The 17868-nt window shown below is 51.3% G+C and overlaps 1 protein-coding gene across 1 annotated transcript; it reads right to left on the bottom strand.

Moving 5' to 3' along the window:
- Positions 1-68: 68 nt before the first annotated feature.
- Positions 69-7013, bottom strand: GRN (granulin precursor). Its single transcript, XM_081116227.1, has 13 exons — positions 6810-7013; positions 4198-4342; positions 3952-4077; positions 3753-3837; positions 2925-3037; positions 2691-2826; positions 2475-2569; positions 2121-2244; positions 1743-1840; positions 1407-1652; positions 931-1164; positions 612-842; positions 69-521 (listed from the first exon to the last, which is right to left on the bottom strand). Exons 1-13 carry the CDS (start codon positions 6902-6904, stop codon positions 384-386), a joined length of 1866 nt encoding a protein of 621 aa, XP_080972353.1. The 5' UTR covers positions 6905-7013; the 3' UTR covers positions 69-383.
- Positions 7014-17868: the final 10855 nt, after the last annotated feature.

The following is a 17868-nucleotide window of genomic DNA, read 5'->3' as shown; positions in this document are numbered from 1 at the left end:
GGATGGGGGCGTCTGCTCAAGGGTCCGCTGTGGAGGGCAGGCAGGGTGGCCAAATCAGACTCTATTAAGAAAGTGTACAAACTTTATTGAAACACATACATACACACACACATACACACACCTGTGGATAGGGAAGAGCACCTGGCCACAGGGTCCACAGAAATTGGAGGAGGGGATGACAGCTTGTAAAATGGCTTTTGCCACAGCTCCCCATCTAATAGGGAAGGCCTTAGACTGAGACCTCACCTCAATGATGGGGGGGACTCAGAATGGGGGATCCAGGAGAATTTGGTGGGGGAGAGGTGATGGGGAGGCCTGAGCAGTGGGCACCCTCTGAGCAGGGTACTGAGGGCTATGATGTGTCTTTGGTCCTCAATCCCTCCTCACAGCAGCTGTCTTGGGACTGGGACCCTCAAAGGAGTGTCCCAGCGCAGGGTCTCCCGGCGTAAACACTTGGTGCCTTTGGCCCCACAGTGGAAGCCAGCAGGACAGCAGTGACGCTGGTCTGCACAACAGATGCCCTGGATGGTCAGAGGAGGGTATGAGAGTTAGACAAAAGAGGACCTAGCCAGGCACACACCCAGCTCCGGGGAAGGGGGGGTGGCACTGACCTGGCGATAGGGACAGCAGGCCCAGTTCCCACGGCTATCTCGGCAGCAGGTCTGGTTATCATGGCAGAAGTGCCCCCCTCCACATTCCACAGCCCCCACGCCCACATTAGGGCCAACGGTCAGGTGGGCAGCAGGGTGGGCAGAATCCACCTCCTTCTCACAGGTTCGGGCCTTCACATTGCAGGAGTACCCAGTGGGGCAGCAATGCTCGTGGTCCTCACAGCACACGGCCTAGGGGGACAGACTGGCATTATGCTCTTGTCCCTCTCACTCCCAGGACTCAGCTCCCCACTCCAGTGGTAGGCAGGTGGGTACTCACGTGGGGCAACTGGCAACAGGCCCAGCCCTTACTCAGGCTTGGGCAGCAGGTCTGGCCCACTGGGCAGCTGGTGTGCTGATCACAGCCCACGTCTTTGGGTTGGGACAAGGAAGCCCGGTGGGCAGGCATCTTCTCCAGTCCAGCCACAATCTTGTTGCCCCTCTGACACTGCCCCTCAGCCAAGCACGTGTAGCCCTGAGGGCAGCAGTGCTGGTGATCCGAGCAGCAGACAGCCTGGTGGGTGCAGGAGGAGGGGGCAGAAAGAGTGGTCTAGGAAGCTATACTATATGGGATGAAACACTGAGCCCCTACCCCACTCTGCCTCTCCTGCTCAGTTCCTCCAGCTAGGAATGAAATCTGAGAGCTGGTGTATCACTGTGGGCTAGGCAGAGAGCAGAGGAGCAAGGTAACAGGAGTTGAGCCACCTGCCCAGCCAAAGACACTGTCCCCCCAATGTTACCCCACTAGCCATGCACCTCTGGGACAGGACAGCAGCCCCACTCTCCAGACATGAGTCGACAGCAGGTATTGGAGGGGGGGCAGCTGGTGACATTATCACAGGGGACATCCCTCTTCATGGCTTGGGGGTCTGGTAGGCTGGAGCGGGCTGGGGCCTGCTCCATCCAGGACAGCTGGTGGCCTTCCTGTTCACAGGTACCCTTTTCTGTGTTACACTTAAACCCAGCCGGGCAGCAGTGTATATGGTCTTCACAGCACACAGCCTAGGATGGATAGAGAGGGTACAGTAGGCACAGGGGCATAGCTGGCTGCCACCCTCTGCTCAGCCCAGACCACCCACCACTCCTGGGTACCTGAACAAAAGGGCAGCAGCCCCAGGCCCCTGATTGTAGGCGGCAGCAGGTATAGTCATCTGGGCAGCTCACTTCCATGTCGCACTTTACCTCCTGCACTGAGTTGGGCAAGGAGGACAGGTGAGCAATGGCACTGGGGACCCTCTGGGGTATCTACCCTTTGCGGGCTCCATAGTTGGAACCAAATGTTGAGCATGGAAGGCCACCCCTGGCAGAGATCCTACGGTGAGGCCCAATGTGGAGAAAAGGGGGCTGTACCTGCCCTGGCCCCTCCATGCAGCCATCAGTCCCCTGCCCTCATATCTGTTCCTGGAACAGCCTGGTGGAGAGCTCCTCCTCATGGAGGAGGTGGAATAGGCTGTGGCCTGCTTCTGGTACCTGTGTGTGCTGGCAGCTTGGTGAAGAGGTGCGTAGCGTTCTCCTTGGAAAGGCACTTAAGCCGGGCCAGGTCGCACACAGTGTCCTGGGGACAGCAGTGCAGGTGGTCGGAGCAGCAGATGGCCTAGGTGAAGGCAGGGGTGGGTCTTTGTGACTTCCAGTCTTAACCCAGCACAAGGAAGTCAGGCTGACAGTTGGCACTGCCCCAATCCCCCACTAGGGGGTGGCATAAGTCCTGAGCAGCCAGGCTCCCAGCAACCTGTCAGCCTCACTCCCCAGGAGTCTCTGAAAGGTAGGTGTCCAGGCTAGGTGGCTGTGGGCACATAAGCCAACTGGTTATAGCCCCTCACTCACATTAGGCATTGGGCAGCAGCCATACTTCCCATCAGGAAGTTCACAGCAGGTAGAACCATCAGGGCACTGGGACTGTCCATCTGGGCACATGATCCCTGGAAGGGGAAAAAGGTGTAAGGGGCAGCCAGGGTAGAGGGGAACTTTTCCCCAGCTAGAAGCCAGGTAAGGTCTCTCCTCACTTCCAACCCCCAACCTGATGCTGTCCCATCTCCTCACCTGTTCTATTAGTCCTTTGTGCGGGGATCTTCTTTGCCAGGGGGTGGGTGCCCACGGCTGTGAGGCAACGGGAATGAGCCAGGTCACAGGAGGTACCATGGGGGCAGCAGTGCACCTTGTCTTTGCAGCAAGAAGCCTGAGGGGAGATGGTCCTGATTCTGTCTTTGCCCCCTCCAGCCCCTCACTCTACCCCTGCTGTCACCCCCACCCACCCCTATCTTCCCAAACCTGTACCTGGGGCATGGGGCAGCATCCCCAGGAGCCATCAAGCATAGTGCAGCATGTGGAGGAGTTGGGGCACTCGAACTGGCTGTTGGGGCACTGGACGGCACCCAAGGGGTTGGTATCTGTGGATAAGATGACCCAGGATTCCACCAACCCAGTCAGTGAAGGTCATTACCCCCATCACTCAAGAAGCTGCTGGCACAGGGCCTGCAGACCCAGCTACAGGGGATTGGGGAGCTGGCATGAGAACTCAGTATTCTCCTAGGTACTCTTTTTTAATCCTCACTGGAGGATATGTTTTACTGATTTTAGAAAGAAGAGAGGGGAGAGAGAAACACTGATGTGAGAGAGAAACATTGATCAGTTGCCTCCCATACATGGCCCCACTGAGTATCAAACCCCCAACCTAGGTATGTGCCCTGACCTGGAATCAAACCTGCAACCTTTTGGTGTTTGGGACAATGCTCCAACCAACTGAGCCACCCAGCCAAGGGCCCCAGGCACTCTTAAACCACTCTCCCACAAGCCAGGCCTTGGCTCAGCAATATGGAACAGGGCAGGGGCATCCATTGACTGGGTTGGCATTAAACCAGCACAATTTGGCCTCTCCCCACCCCTGCAATGCCTGGCCCCAGGCCTGGGGTCTTGCATTCTCTCCTTCCCCTCCTAGCCCCAGTGCTGCCCCTCTGTCCAGAGCAGGGAGGTTGCTTAGTACAGATGCCAAATGAATGAGGACAGAAGAGCAGAAATCAGGGTCACCCAGCCAGCTGGGCTCCTGGGTGCTCCAGCTCTACATGCCGCCCATCTGCCTGCCCTCCACCTCCACCCCTACTGCACCTGATCTTCGGAAGCAGGACTGCCCATCAGCACTGCAGTGGAAGCCCCTTGGGCAGCAGTGGCGGCCATCCCCGCATGACACGGCCTGTGGGACACAGAGACACCTGCATTGACTAGGCCCTTTTACCTGGGGTGGAAGACTTCAGGAAACGTGTAAACACAGACCTGAGCCCCTCCATTGAGCTAATGGTACCCTCACCTCTGGGAATGGGCAGCAGCTGGAGGTCCCCAAGACACTATGGAGGCAGGAGTGGCCAGGAGAGCAATGGGCATCGATACGGCAGGGTCTGCCCAGATGCCTGCTAAGTGCTGTGGGCCGTTTGTTCTGGGAAGAGAGGAGAAGATAAAGCAAAGGACCAGAGTCTGGCCCCTTCCTCTGGCCCATCCAAGATGACCTTTTGGGAAATCCCACCTGTCAGCTCTTGCCTGGGCTGAAAGCACTCACCGGAACAGGATTGCAGCAGCTGTAGCTGGCTCCTCCTGGGTCCAAGCAGCAAGCCACAGGGCAGAGCTGACCATCTGGGCACAGTGTTCCAGACACCAGTCCTGTCACTAAGGCCACCAAGCTCACCAGAGTCCACATGGTCCACCTGCAAAATACCAAGAGACATTTAGCAACTAGCTTAAGTCCATGCCACTTGATTCTGGGGCAATCTTCCCCTAGGCCCAGTCCCAGGTCCAGGCCCGGGACTACCTAAGCCTCCCCCACAACTCCTTGTCCAAGGAGGAAGCAAGATGTGGGGCCTGAGATTCAGCTTCCTACATGTGTCCTGTGTGTGTGTCACACATGCACTAGTGCGTGTACACCCATGAGCATGAAGGCTGACATGAGTATGTGTGAATCTGTGTCTTCAACATGTGGCCTAACATCTGAGTCTCTGTGGGTAAATGTGTAGAGATGTGGTCATGTAAGTCAGGAAGACTTGTGGGTTTTGTGGGTCTGATCTGTGGGAATAGGGGCCCCTCTGGGGTGTGGGGGAGGCATCAGTAGCCAACGGGAGGACATGCTGGGGTGCAAGGACTGATTCCCCCTCTGAAGAAAAGCCAGGCTTTCACTTCCCCAGCTAGCCCCTCTGGATGCCTCCTTGCCTGATACTGTGTTCACACCTGCACCCTGCTAAGGCCTGTGGTGGGGGAGGGTATGTCACATGACAACATGGAAAACCACGGGGTTGAGAAACTTGAGAAAAGGGAAGTGAAGTGGCCAGTGGAGGCTGGGCTGCCCTCCCCAGAGGCCAGCCACCGCCTGCTCACTGACTGTCCCCTCCTCACCATGGGAAAGGGACGCACAGACTGGGTCAGCCTTTGAGACACTATGTTCTAAGGGCCCTCAACACCACCAGGACCTTTCAGACTCCTCAAATATACCACCCCCCTACCCCGGCCTCTCCCAATATCCTGGAGCCGAAACTCAGCTGCACATGAAGAGAGACCACAAGAGCCCACCCAGCTGCTGCTCCGGAGTCAGCAGAAGGAACCAGCCTCTGTCTGTGGGATGGGGTGCAGCCTCTCACTTCCTAAACAACTTTCCCCCAAGCTTAGCCAGCCCCACTAGTTTAACGGGGTAGAGGGGTAAAAAGAGCAATGTTTGTTGAGCCTCTTGGGAGCCAGTTTAAACACTCTCCATTATTTTCTTTCTTCTTTGCAACCACCATCCAAAGTAGTAATTATTACCTTTACTTTTCAAAGGAGGAGACAGACTCAGAGATGGTAAGTAACATGCCCATGTTATATATCAAGTCATTGAGATGACAGGCTTTGATGGCTCCAGAGCCTATTGGACCTGGATTCATTTCACATGTGGCACCATGGACAGTGCCTGGGAATGGATCACAAACCCTAGGAAGGAAGAGGCCTAGGGTCCAAGCAGAGAAGTGGGACAAAAGCATCCCCTGGGCAGGTGGCCCAGGCAGGACAGAAATGGGGAGAGCAGAAGCTCCCAGGATAGAGCACTGGTCCTAGTCCTAGAATTGCCACCACTGATTGCGAGAGCCTCAAAAGTTGCTCCTTGTTTCGGTGCCCCTTCCCCAGCTCAAAGCCCATTCCCAGGAGGCCATCTCCTGGCCAGGTTAGGATGAAGAAGGTGGTCCTGGACCCCTGCCCCTTGTACTTTCTGCGCCACACCCACAGCTCCCAGGCAAGAGATCTACAGCTGGCCCCACCCACTTCTTGGCTTAGGCCTGACTGTACAGATGCCAGACTATTCAACACCCTACTGATTTATGTTTGTTGTCCTTCTTGGGTATCCTGAGGTTAGGAAGTATAGCGTATGTGTCTACTGAACACACAGGCAGACACACACCCTCAGGACCAGGGATGGGAGAGCGGGGAGCCCAATTCCTCCCTGGAGGGTTTAGTGGCGGCCTCTCTCACCCCATCCCATCCACACTGCCAAAACAGAGAGGGAGAACCGGAGCCTATTCAAGCCCCCAGCTCTGTCATCTTCCACTAGGTGGCACCCCCCAACTCTGAGTGTCAGGAGCAAGAGATTCCCAGCATTTGAACCAACCCAACTGCGAGGAGCCTAAGCCAGGGGGGAAAATGTGGCCGGGAAAAGCGGAAGTTAGCTTGTCCCAACGCGCAAGAAAGGAAGCGAGGGAGAGCCAGACACAACCACTCCCAAGTCCTTTGAGGAGACCAGGGTCTCAAGTCCCACTTCCAGCCCTCTGAGCTCGGGGACCAGGGCGGGCGCCTCTCCCGTTCCCAGCCGCGCGGGGACTACCTACCGCCACCACCACCACCACCACCAGGCGCGGGGGGCGGAGCCGACTCAAAAACAGAGTGGTCCCTGCTTGGGGGAAGGGGCCGCAGCTTCCGGGGACGCTAGAAGGTAGAGGCAGAGCGTCCCTTCCAATGAGGATCACTGCCATTCTGCTTAGATTGCCACCCTTCATAAAGCTCCCTCCAAGTGCATCGCAAACCCCCAAAGAAGATTCTCTAAGCGAGTCTTCTCTTGCCTCCCGAAAGAAACTCCGGAGGATCCTCAAGCCCCCACGTCCCCGTGGCCGGGCCCTTGGGAAAGGGGAAGCGAGAGCTCTGCGCGGCCGACCTCCTTACCTGCGTCCCGCTCCGCGCTCGCTGGAGGAGCAGCGGCCCGGCGGCTCAGGGACCCGGGCCTGGCAGCGTGATGGCCCGCCCACCTCGGTTTCCATTGGCCAGGCGTCCGGGCTCTCCAGCTCCCGTTGGCTACTCCTCGGCGTAGAGGCGGGGCCAGCCTGGAATGCTGCGCTGCTTTTCTACTCAATTCACTCTCCTCCCTCCCCGCCTCTCTCCTCCTCCCCCCGCCTTTTCCAGGGATCATGTGACTGGAGAATCACGTGACGGGTGTCCTGGCTTGCTCTCGGCCTCGTGCGGGCGTCCGGTAGTTTGCGCGAGGTGGGGCGGCGCCCGTCTGGGGACCCTGACAGCCGAAGGAGTTGCCCCTTAGAGTGAGCGTTTAAGGGCGTTTGTAGGATGTCCGCTTCTGGATCTGGGACCCTTGTGCATCCTGTTTCCAGTGTATTCAACAAACTCTGATTAAACTTTGGGTGGAAAGGGAGTTGTGAGGGGAAGAATAAACAGCCCTCAGGCCCCTCCTCAGGGTGCTCACAGCGGGGATGGGTGTCGGAGGGAGGCGGACTCCGATTCTATCTAATGTAAGGTACATGGTCGTGTGCCAAGTGCACGGATGTGTGTAGGGAAAAGGTAGTAGATTAGCTCTAGGCGGGAAGACGAGAGTTAATTCCACCTTGGGGACACTTTTTTGAGCTGAATAGATTTTAACGCAGGTGGGAGAAGTGGCTGGACTGGGGGTGGGTGGGTTGGAAAGAGCATTAGGAAACCGGATGGAAAGGGCAGACTTGGGCAAGGACTGAGTGCCAAATTCAGAATAGTGGGGCTTGAGGAGCTGCTGGGTGCCTGGTACAAGGCCCGGCAAGGGGATGGGGTCGTAGTGGAAATGGCTTTGTCCTTTCAGATGGCACTGCCTTCCAGGAATCGACGTGGCTGGTGAGGAGAGGAAAATGTATTGCACAAAACAGATTAGCAAAAAATAGGAGCCAGACTGCTCAGTGCCAAAGGGCCTGGCCCGGACAGAGACGGGTGATGGGAGACTCACCAGGAGAGAGAGGCCCAGGGAAAGCTTGTTGCTGAGCCTTGGAAGAAGGGTTGGAGAGCCCTGTAGGCTAAGTGAAGAGCTTGAGCTGAGGGTGAGGCAGGGGTAGGGGCAAATCCAAGCCTGGGTAAGGAAGGAGTGGCAGGGTTGAGGGACTGCGTGGCAGTGGTGCTCAGCCTGGGGCTCGTGAGGGTCCAGACAGTGGGTAAGTCTCCTACTGAGAACTGGGACTGTTCTGCACGCTGGTGACATGTGTGCATATTTACCTTCCCGTGTGTCCTGAGGCAAGGGGGTACAGCTTATGCCTCTGTTGACAAAGCATGCGCATGCACACGCACATACATAATTTTAATAAAATATTAGGGAGATCAGTAAATGAACCTATTAATCACAACTACACAAAACCAGAAGAAAAAAGAAAAACTAGAGTGACTGGAACAAGTCTACCCTCTGTATCTATGGGTTCCGTATTTCATGGGTCCAACCAACTGCAGATCAAAAATATTTGAAAAAATGTTCCTGGTATGTACTATGTGGTTATACCTATGATGGTGGCATCTGTGCTGAACAGGTACAGATTCTTTTTCTTATTATTCCCTAAACAGTGCAGTATAACAACTATTTACATAGCATTTACATTGTATTAGGTATGAGAAGTAATCAGAGATGATTTAAAGTATACAGGAGGGCTGGGCCGGGCGTGGCTCAGCGGTTGAGTGTCGAACTAGGATCCAGGCGATCAGCGTTCAATTCCCAGTCAGGGCACATGCCCGGGTTGCGGGCTCGATCAATGACTCTCTCATCATTAATGTTTCTGTCTCTCTCTCTCTCCCTCTTCTTTCCTCTCTCTGAAATCAATAAAGATATATTTAAAAATAATAATAAAGTATACAGGAGGATGTGCATAGGCTAAATGCAAACACTACACCCTTTTATATAAGGGACTTGAGCATCCATGAATTTTGGTATCTGTGGGGGATTCTGGAACCAATTTCCCAGCTGGTACTGAGGGATGACTGTACCTCAAAATTCTTAAAGGGGTGATTTGCCCACCAGGGACATTTGGCAGTGTGTAGAGACATTCTGGGTTGTCACAACTGGGGGGAAGTGCTATTGGCATCTAGTGGGCAGATGCCAGGGATGCCTCTTAACATCTTACAAAGCACAGGACAGCCCCCCCCCCCAACAAAGATTATTTTGCCCCAAATGTCAGTAGTGCTGAGACTGAGAAACCCTCTCTAAAGGATCATAAACTTTTCCATGAAAGAGCTCAAAGTTTTCCTCACACAGGGCCTCTTTTCTCTTATTTCATATATTTTACATAAATGTCATCCGATTTCCCAGCACCAGTAGATTATAGAAAGATCAGGGGATGTGTGTGTTGGAGTTTCTAGAAGCAGTCACTTTGAGTTTAGCAAGGATTAAGAGCATTCGGTAGGGATAATTGCAAAAAGCAAACTGAAGCCCAACATCCTGGGAACATTGAATGTAGGACAAACAGTTCTGGATGACTGGATGGGCCATATGGGCATAACTCTTAAAGGATAGTAAATAGTAGTCAGGGTATGAGCCTGAGCATTCAGAAAAATTGGAATCATAGGCAGCCACTCTGATTACTATGGCAGAGAAATGTAAAATATACTTACTTAACAGCTTGTGAAAACAGATGCAGTGAACCTCCACTTCTGTGGAGAGAGTGCAGGTGCTCCAAAGACTGCAGAACCTCTCCCTGTTCCTCAAGAAACACTCCAGTGTCCTTACACCCCCCAATTCAGGAATCTCTCTCCCTCTGCCTTTTGCTTTTAAGGAGGGAGAATCATTTTGCCATCAGGGAAGCCAAAAAAAAGCCAAATTTCCAGAGTAACAAAAAGAGTTGCCCTATTCCTGAACCCTTCCAGCCCCCTTTAACCAGGCCTTGTGATTTTTAATTTTGACAAAATAAATTGACTGCAAATGTGAGGATTTATTTCTGACTCTTGATTCTATTCCATTAAACTATGTGTCTGTCCTTGTGTCAGTCCCACACTGTCTTGATTACTATAGCTTCGGAGCAAGTTTTGAAATTGGGAGAAGTGGGAGTCCTCCAACTTCTTTTTCAAGATTTTTTATTATTATTATTCTGAGTCCCTCACATTTCTATGTGAATTTTAGGATCAGTCTCTGCAAAGAAGACAGCTGAGATTTTGATAGGAATGCACTGAATCTGTAGATCAAGTTGGGATGTTTTGCCATCTTAACAATATTAAGTCTCCCTATCTGTGAACACAGGATGTCTTTCCATTTATTTGTTTCTTTATTAGTTTTCTTTTGACTAGTTGCCAAGTATTTCACGCTATAAATGTCACATGGTTTACTAACCAGTCTCATGCAATGAGCTTTTATGTGTTTCCAATTTTTAAAAGTTAAAAATAATTATGCAATGCATATTTGTGAGGTTAAATTCTTAAATGTAACATTGCTGGGGAAAGGATCTGCACATTTGAAATGTTAATGACAAATTGCCTTTAAACTTTTCCAATTTACACTACAGTCATGGTATTTGGGTGAACTTATTTCCCATATACTCACCAACATTGGATATGCCAGTTTAATTTTTTTTTTGCCAGTCTTACGACAGAAGATATTTCCCAGTTGTTTTATCTGCATCTCCTTGATCTCTAGGGAAGCTGAGTATTTGTGCGTAATTTATTCTGCTTATGTATTTCTTCTATGAATTGCCTGTTCTTATCTGTATTAGTCAGGGTTCTCCAGAGAAGCAGAATCAATTGCTCTGTACATAGAAAGAGACTTACTCAAAGGAATTGACTCACATGATTATGGAAGTTAGCAAGTCCAAAACCAGCAGGCTGGAGATTCAGGCGAGCAGATGGTGCAGATAAAGTCCAAATTTCAGATAAATGCAGAAAAGTCAGGAGAACTGGGTTCCTGTCCCAGCATAGGCTGTGAGATTTTTCCAGTGCCAAAAGCAGTAGCTGAAGACATCCCTCTTGCTTGGAAAGGCCAGCCTTTTTTTCTATCCTGGCCTTCCACTAATTGGAGATGGCCCACCACATTATGGTGGGCAATCTGCTTTAGACAGAATTCGTTGATATTAATCTCATCCAAAAGCATCCTCCAAGTTGACAGAGAAAACGATCTCATCATCCTGTGTTCATTTTTCTACAGAGTTTGTCTTTTTCTTGTTGAACTGTGGGAGCTCATTACGCATTCTGGATATTGTATATGTTGCAGATGTCATTTGTCTTGTATCTTTGTTTATGACAACTTTTGTAGTCAACGGCTGGGTTACTGTTATGTCATCTGAAATCTAGCAATCAAGATTTTCCTTTGTGGCGTCTGCCTTTCCCTCACCCCTATTTAAGAACTTACAAATATGTTCTTCCCGGCCCATTTCTATTCTTGCTGCAGCCCCAGCTGGACTGGACCTCAGATGCCAGCCCTGTGCTGGTCGAGGCACCACAAGTGACAGGAGGTCCCACTCAGGAGCCTGGCATGGAGAGGCCCCTGGATGTGTCCCTCTGGCTAAGAGGTTCCTCTAGAGAAGCCCCAGCATTGCTTTCAGAGGTGGTAGTCTGGATAAAGGGTTGGGGAGCTCCCCTCTCTCTTCCTCCCCCCACTTCTCTCAGCCTCCCCCTGTTTCTGCCAATCGTCCTTCAGAGTTTTCTTCATTCAGAGTTACTGTTCTGCCCCCATAGATGAGTTATAACTGCCTCAGCATGGGGGCTTTTCCCCCTGAGATCATGAGTTGTCAGATAAAACATAGGATGGCCAGTTAAATTTGAATTTCAGAATAGAAATTTTTTTAGTATAAGAATGCCTCATGCGATATTGGAGACATACTTACACTTAAAAATTACTCATTGTGTATCTCAAATTCAAATTTAACTGGACATCTGGTATTTTTATTTGCTAAATCTGGTAGCCCTGAGACTAAGGTTGGAGCGGGGACATGGAAACAGCCTCTCCCTCCCATATACCTACTCCTTCCCCTTTCTGCCTGAGTCACCTTGGGCTGAGCAACTGTTGCCCCAGTTCCTGAGGCGCCTGCCCTCATCACCAGTCACCAGACTGCTGTCGGTGGGGCTGGGTAGGCCCTCCAGTCTGTCGGGTGGGAGGGGAGTTGGAAACAGGCCAGTGTCTGGGCCTGAGGCTGTGGAGGGATATTTGGCAACAGAGATAGTAGATAAAGTCAGGAGACCTGGGTTCCTGTCCCAGCAGAGACTGAAATTTTCCAGTGCCATTGGTCAGGCCACCTTCTTTGTTATTGTTTCTGAGTCAATTACTATTTTTGCCACCTTCTTTGTTATTGTTTTTGTTTTGTTTTGTTTTGAATCAATTACTATTTTTCCAAAGTATGGCATGCAAATAAATTTTAGGCAAATTATAACATAAAGTAGCACTCCTGTCCTCTCTCATTTCCTACTCTAGACATCCACTTTCTAACCTTTAAACAGTTTCTTCTGTGAGCGCCCCTTGCATCTCTAAACCTCTGTGCGGATGAGAATTCTTTGGGCTTTGGCCTCAGTGCGTCCATCCAGGCTGAGCGAGCACTGCCCTGCTCCCGCCAGCGGGGAGATTCAGAGTCTACAGAGAGCCGCGGCCACTCCACCTACCCCTGGGGGCAGGGCCACGGCCCTCTGCAGGTCAAGTAAGGCTGGATGCAGGTCTCTTTAAATCCAGCTGCGGGTTTGGAAGGCGGGGTGGGAGTGGAGGGGAAGGGGAGGGTGTACGGGGAAGGGGAAGGCAGGTTGGAGAAGCCTGGGAGGGGAAGGGTTCTCCTGGCTTTGCTGAGGCCCTGGCTGGAGGGGCCTTCAGGGAATCCTCCGGCCCAGGCTTCTCAGCCTCAGATACTGGCTGGAACCACCTGGGAGCATCTGTAGGCGCAGGGGATCTGACGTGCAGGTCTGAGGGCCCCTAGTCTAGCTGAACCCCTTCGTTTGCAACGAGGAACCTGGTGCTGGTGAGGAAACTCCTCTTGGTCCCTCTTCCTCTTACAAGCTGTGTGACTTGACTTACCTCCCTGCCTCACTGTCCTGATCTGTACACGGGGGACACTGACAGCGAGGCCCTCCCCTCCACAGAATGAGGTAATGCCTGGGAGCCCCTTGCACAGGACCTGAGACAAGTACGCACTTGTTAGGGGAAAGCCCCAAAAGTCTAAATTCAGGACCAGTTCCAAAGAACTGACATGTAGCCTTATTAAAAATTCATAAGAGCTTTAATAGAAGGAACTTACATACCTGGGTAAAGCAACTGCTTGCTCCCAGTGGTGGCCAGCTGGAAATGAATCCACCCCCCCCCCAGGACAGGGTCTCTCTCTCTCTCTCTCTCTCTCTCCCTCTCTCTCTCTCCCTCTCCCTCCCTCTCTCTCTCTCTGTTTTGTTAATCTTCACCCTAGGATATTTTTTCCATTGAATTTTAATTTTTTTTTAGAGAGAGTGGAAGGAGGGTGGGAGCAGGAGTGAGAGAGAAACATCGATGTGAGAGAGACACATCATTTGGTTGCCTCCCCCACGTGCCCTGACTGAGCTAGGGATCAAACCTGCAACCCAGGTATGTGCCCTTGACCAGGAATTGAACCAGGGACCCTTCAGGGCCCAGGCCAGTGCTCTAACCACTGACCCACACCAGCCAGGGCCAGGGGCTCTTTCTTATAGGAGGTTAATAGTAAAAGCATATGGTGGGAAATCACATAGACCACCAGAAAGAACAATGCATGTCTAAATTAACAGAGAGCCTCAGGCAGTTTTCTACACACTACACATCACTGACCTCCTTCCCAGGGCCTGACCTTTATCTTTGGGAGGCATTCTGGCTTTCTGGGTCCTAAGCCAAACCTGAACCTACAGAGAGTTAAACAGCCACCGAAGGTTAAACAGAGAGTCCAACATTTCCCAGATGCCTTCGCTGCTGGAGACATATTGCATCTCTGAGCTCCCCTACAGTGCTCAAAAAAACAAATCTGCCACCATTGTGGTGATTCCTTCCCTTGGGCCTTCCCAGCAACGCCCCCCACACACCCCTTAACCTGGGATGTTGCCCACCTGCCCCTCGGCCCACCTTGCCCTCTCCTCCCTAGCCCTGGCATACATGTCCCTCCTCCCAGAAACCCACCTGGGTCCCCCATGTGGCTGCACCCGGTCCCACTCTGCTGGCCTGATGTCCAGAATTCTGGCCACCGGGGGCAATTGGCAGCTGGTCCATCTCAGACACCTGTGTAGACTCCCTCACACTGGAACCACCAGGCCCCTCCCTTAGCCAGACAAGGGCCGAGGTGGCAGCAGGAGGATGGATCCCTCAGGGACGGGGTCAGGTTCGGGGCGACGGGGGTAGGATGGGTCTGGCTGATTTCTCCCATCCAGATGTGGGAGCGTCTGCCCCCTACAGGAGAGAGACAGCATTTTGCAGGGTTAAAGTTTCAGTTTCCTATTGTGAGAGCAGTGGGTGATCTGAAGAACTTCCCAGTGAGTCTCCAGGAAGCCTGAGTGGCCTCCGGGACAGGCAGGTGGCAGGTGGCAGATGGCAGGGGACGGGAGTCAGCTCTTTCCTAGAAACCTGGACAATGGGCTGGGATCTGAGCAGCGGGACCCTGTCATTGCCTGCTCATCTCAAATTCCAGCTCTGCCTCTTACCAGCTGGGTGACTTTGGCTTGTTCTTTGACCCTAAATGCCTTCATCTGTGAAATGAAGTGGCCGTAATGACCTACCGGGGTGTTCAGGAACGCTGGCTGTGCTAACGTGTCCATGTAGCGTCAGGGACACCATCTTTCCTCGATAAACTGTCACCACCTTCTCCATCACTCCTATATTGGAAAGAATTTTGACAACCAAATTGCATTTACTCAGAACTAAGGAATTCATTTTTCTATTAAAATTTACAAAATCGATTATATAAAATCTGACCCCACTAGCGTGAAAAAAAGAAAACTCAGCCAAACCCATGACAAGGGCTCAGGTCTCACAGATATGTCCCAAGCTCTTCCAGGGTGCAGGCCCTGGGCCCACAGGTAAGGACACCCTGTCCCTCCCCTGGAAGGGTTGGCCACTGGTCCTGGAAGGCTTGGGAGGGGTGGGTCAGTGTCATGGCCAGTGTCATGCCTCCTGGTCCTTTTCTGAACTTGAGAATCCCCTGAGGGCAGCTATGTCCCTAAGCAGTTGCTACATTGCTGGTGGACCACAGAAGTTGGAGCCCAGCTTTTGTCAAGGGCAGCAGCAGACAGGTTGGGCCATGGAAAGGGAAGGACAGCTTGGGTAGTGGGCACTACTTGTTGATCCTTGGAGCTGGGACGTTAAAGAGCTGAATCAGGACGATGTTTTGTGTGCCTCCTCTGTACACATCACTGAGTCCTATAACGCTGCAGAGTATTATCTCCATTTCCCAGATGCAGGAGACGCTGAGGGTCTTGTCTCCCAGCTGCTAAGCAGTGGTGTTGTAACTGAGTCCAAATCAATCAGGCCCCAGAGCTTTCGCCGACAACACCAGGCTCCCAGGCTCCACTGACTGCTCACAGCAGCTCGGTCCCGTCCTCTCTCCCAGCCCACTTTGAGGTTCCCTGGCCTTTCTCCATGCAGGCCCCCTATGGGTCAGGAGATGTCTGCTCCAAGGCACTTGGACAAGTCACTTAACTCCTCCGAGATATAGTTTCCTCATCTGTGAAATCGGTATACAGTAACTCCCACATGCCCTCTGCACAGTCATGGGGTGTTCAAGTGGGAGGATAGATGTGAAGAGACCTTGTAAACTGGCGCATTTAAAAACAGGAGGAATTCTTTTTAGGACATCAAAGGGGTTCCTCTTGTTAATCTAATGATCTGTCTCTGAAGCACTGGGCCAGGGCTTAGGTGAGGGGACCGCCCTCCCCACCCAGCCTGAGGTCAGGTCAGAGTCACCTCCAGGAGCCCGGGGAGGAGCAGAGAGGAGGCAGCTGTGAGGAGGGTGGGAGGGGAGGAAGAAACTGCCCACTGAGGCACCCTTTCCCCGTCACAAATCTCCTTCTCTAAACCTAAAGCTTTCAGCAGTCCTGGAAGGGAATAGGACCAGAAATATTATTCTTTCCATTTTAAAGATGAAGAAACTGAGGCCCAGAAAGGAGACAAGTTCCCCCAACAAGTCAACAGGGAAATCTGTATTCAAATGCACTTTAGGAGACGTTAATTGAGTCTCTTATAATAGGGTGGCTGCTAGTTTACTTGATTTCTGTGTTTTAAAAAAGTGGGTCCTGCCAGGCCAGCGCAGCTAAGTGGTTGATGGTTGACTGACCTATGAACCAGGAGGTCACGGTTCGATTCCTGGTCAGGGCACATGCCCGGGCTGCGGCCTTGATCCCTGCCGGTGGAGGGCGCGCAGGAGGCAGCCGCTCAATGACTCTCTCATCATTGATGTTTCTCTCTCTCTCTCTCTGAAGTCAATAAGGACATTTTTTTTTTTTAATTAAAAATAAGTAAATGGAAATGCAATCTTAAAAAAAAGTCAAAATAAAAAAGTGGGTTTTTTAAATGAAACAGTGGGTCCTGCTAATGTTTAAGATTCACAGTGTGCCAGGTTCGGTACTAAGTTCTCTTGTAATCTGTAACACAACCTGCCAGGTAAGTACAGTTATTACCCTGTCTTACAATGAAAGCGGTAAGACTCAGAGAGGTTAAGCAGCTTTCCTGAGGGCACGCAGTTAAAAAGGCATGAAGGCAGAACTTGAATCCAGGGCTGGCCCAGAGCCTGCGTTTGCAACCATCACACTATTCCTTCAGTGTAAGTTACCGTGACATCCAGCCCTTCATCTGAGCACCTCCTTTCCTCCCAGCCTGCTCCGCCCTCCCTTGGCCTTCACCTTGGGTGAATCTCCAGCCATGTTCCTTGACCCCTCGTTCTCTCTTTTTCAGGCCATCTCAGCCTTCTCATCACGTGGCCTGTTCTCTTGGCCTCACAGATGTCATTGCTGTCTGCGATTGTCTTAGTTACTCATTTGTTTGTGTCTCCTGCACTACAAAGTGTGAGCAGGGCCCTTATGTGGCTTGTTCCTTGCTGTCTCCAAGTGCCTACAACAGTATTTGGCACACAATCAAACACTTGAAAATAAAAAGAAAAACACACACGAAAGAAATGTTCAACAAATCAGAAGAGAGAGAGACAGAGGCAGAGAGAGAGCCAAGCCTTTGGTCCAGGCCCAGCTGGGACAGCTCCTCCTCAGTTTGGATCACCGTGACCGGGGCTCAGCCTTGGCATGGCCACATGGTCAGGTGGCCAACATGCTCCAGGCAGCCTTGGTCAAACTAACAAGCAGAACCTGCATTCCCCAGAGGCAAGGACACTGCATGGGACTGGATAGTGCTTGGGGAGCTCATTGTCCTTTTTGAGCATTTTATATGCTCTCCTTTCATAAATTTTTAGAAATGAAATTCATAGACAATATAATTTTCCTATGCAAAATGTTTTTAGACATCTGTATAAACTTCACATAGTATGTAATACTTAGATTATAGTATACATATAATATACTAAAGTGTTTCACACGTAACATACTGTATAAAGTAATATAGAGGAAAAATAAAAAGAAAGCAATTTAGAATAAAATAATATGTATTTCTATATGTGAAAGCTCAGGCTCAACCCCACGAGAGAACAGAAGCTTACAAATGCACACGACTCACTGGCGTTGGAAAACCAGAACCATAAATGATGGAGACTCATGCTCTCACAGGCTAGGTGGTCATGGGGACAGAATTTTCTAAAACTGTGAATGAGACTCCATAAAGTTGTAATGGAGACGAAGCCAAATCTTCCCTAGGAGTGCATGGTAATTTTATTCTTGGAAAATTTAATGTATTTTAAAACCATTCAAAAAAGATGTGGGTGAAATAGAACTAGCTCCCAGGTCAGGTAGTGAACAGATTTCTCATGTATGTAATTGTCCAGAAAGACAGGGGAAAGTTGGGAGATGTACAGGACAATTCCTTGATGTGTCAGGCTGTCCTACACGTTATAGGATATTTAGCATTCCTATCCTGCCATCTGCCAAAGGCCAGGGT

The sequence above is a fragment of the Miniopterus schreibersii genome (genome assembly GCF_964146895.1).
Source record: "Miniopterus schreibersii genome assembly, chromosome: 16".
Classification (NCBI taxonomy): Eukaryota; Metazoa; Chordata; class Mammalia; order Chiroptera; family Miniopteridae; genus Miniopterus; species Miniopterus schreibersii.
Note: the sequence above shows the minus strand (reverse complement) of the source record. Positions and strands in the feature narration are given on the sequence as shown.

Excerpts from the sequence above, each read along its gene's own strand:
- GRN (XM_081116227.1), bottom strand. The coding sequence starts at position 6,904 with ATGGAAACCGAGGTGGGCGGGCCATCACGCTGCCAGGCCCGGGTCCCT. Across the intron at positions 3,038-3,752 it reads GTCCTGCTTCCGAAGATCAG|ATACCAACCCCTTGGGTGCC; the intron begins GTGCAGTAGGGG and ends TCTTATCCACAG. Across the intron at positions 1,653-1,742 it reads GCTGCTGCCCTTTTGTTCAG|GCTGTGTGCTGTGAAGACCA; the intron begins GTACCCAGGAGT and ends TATCCATCCTAG.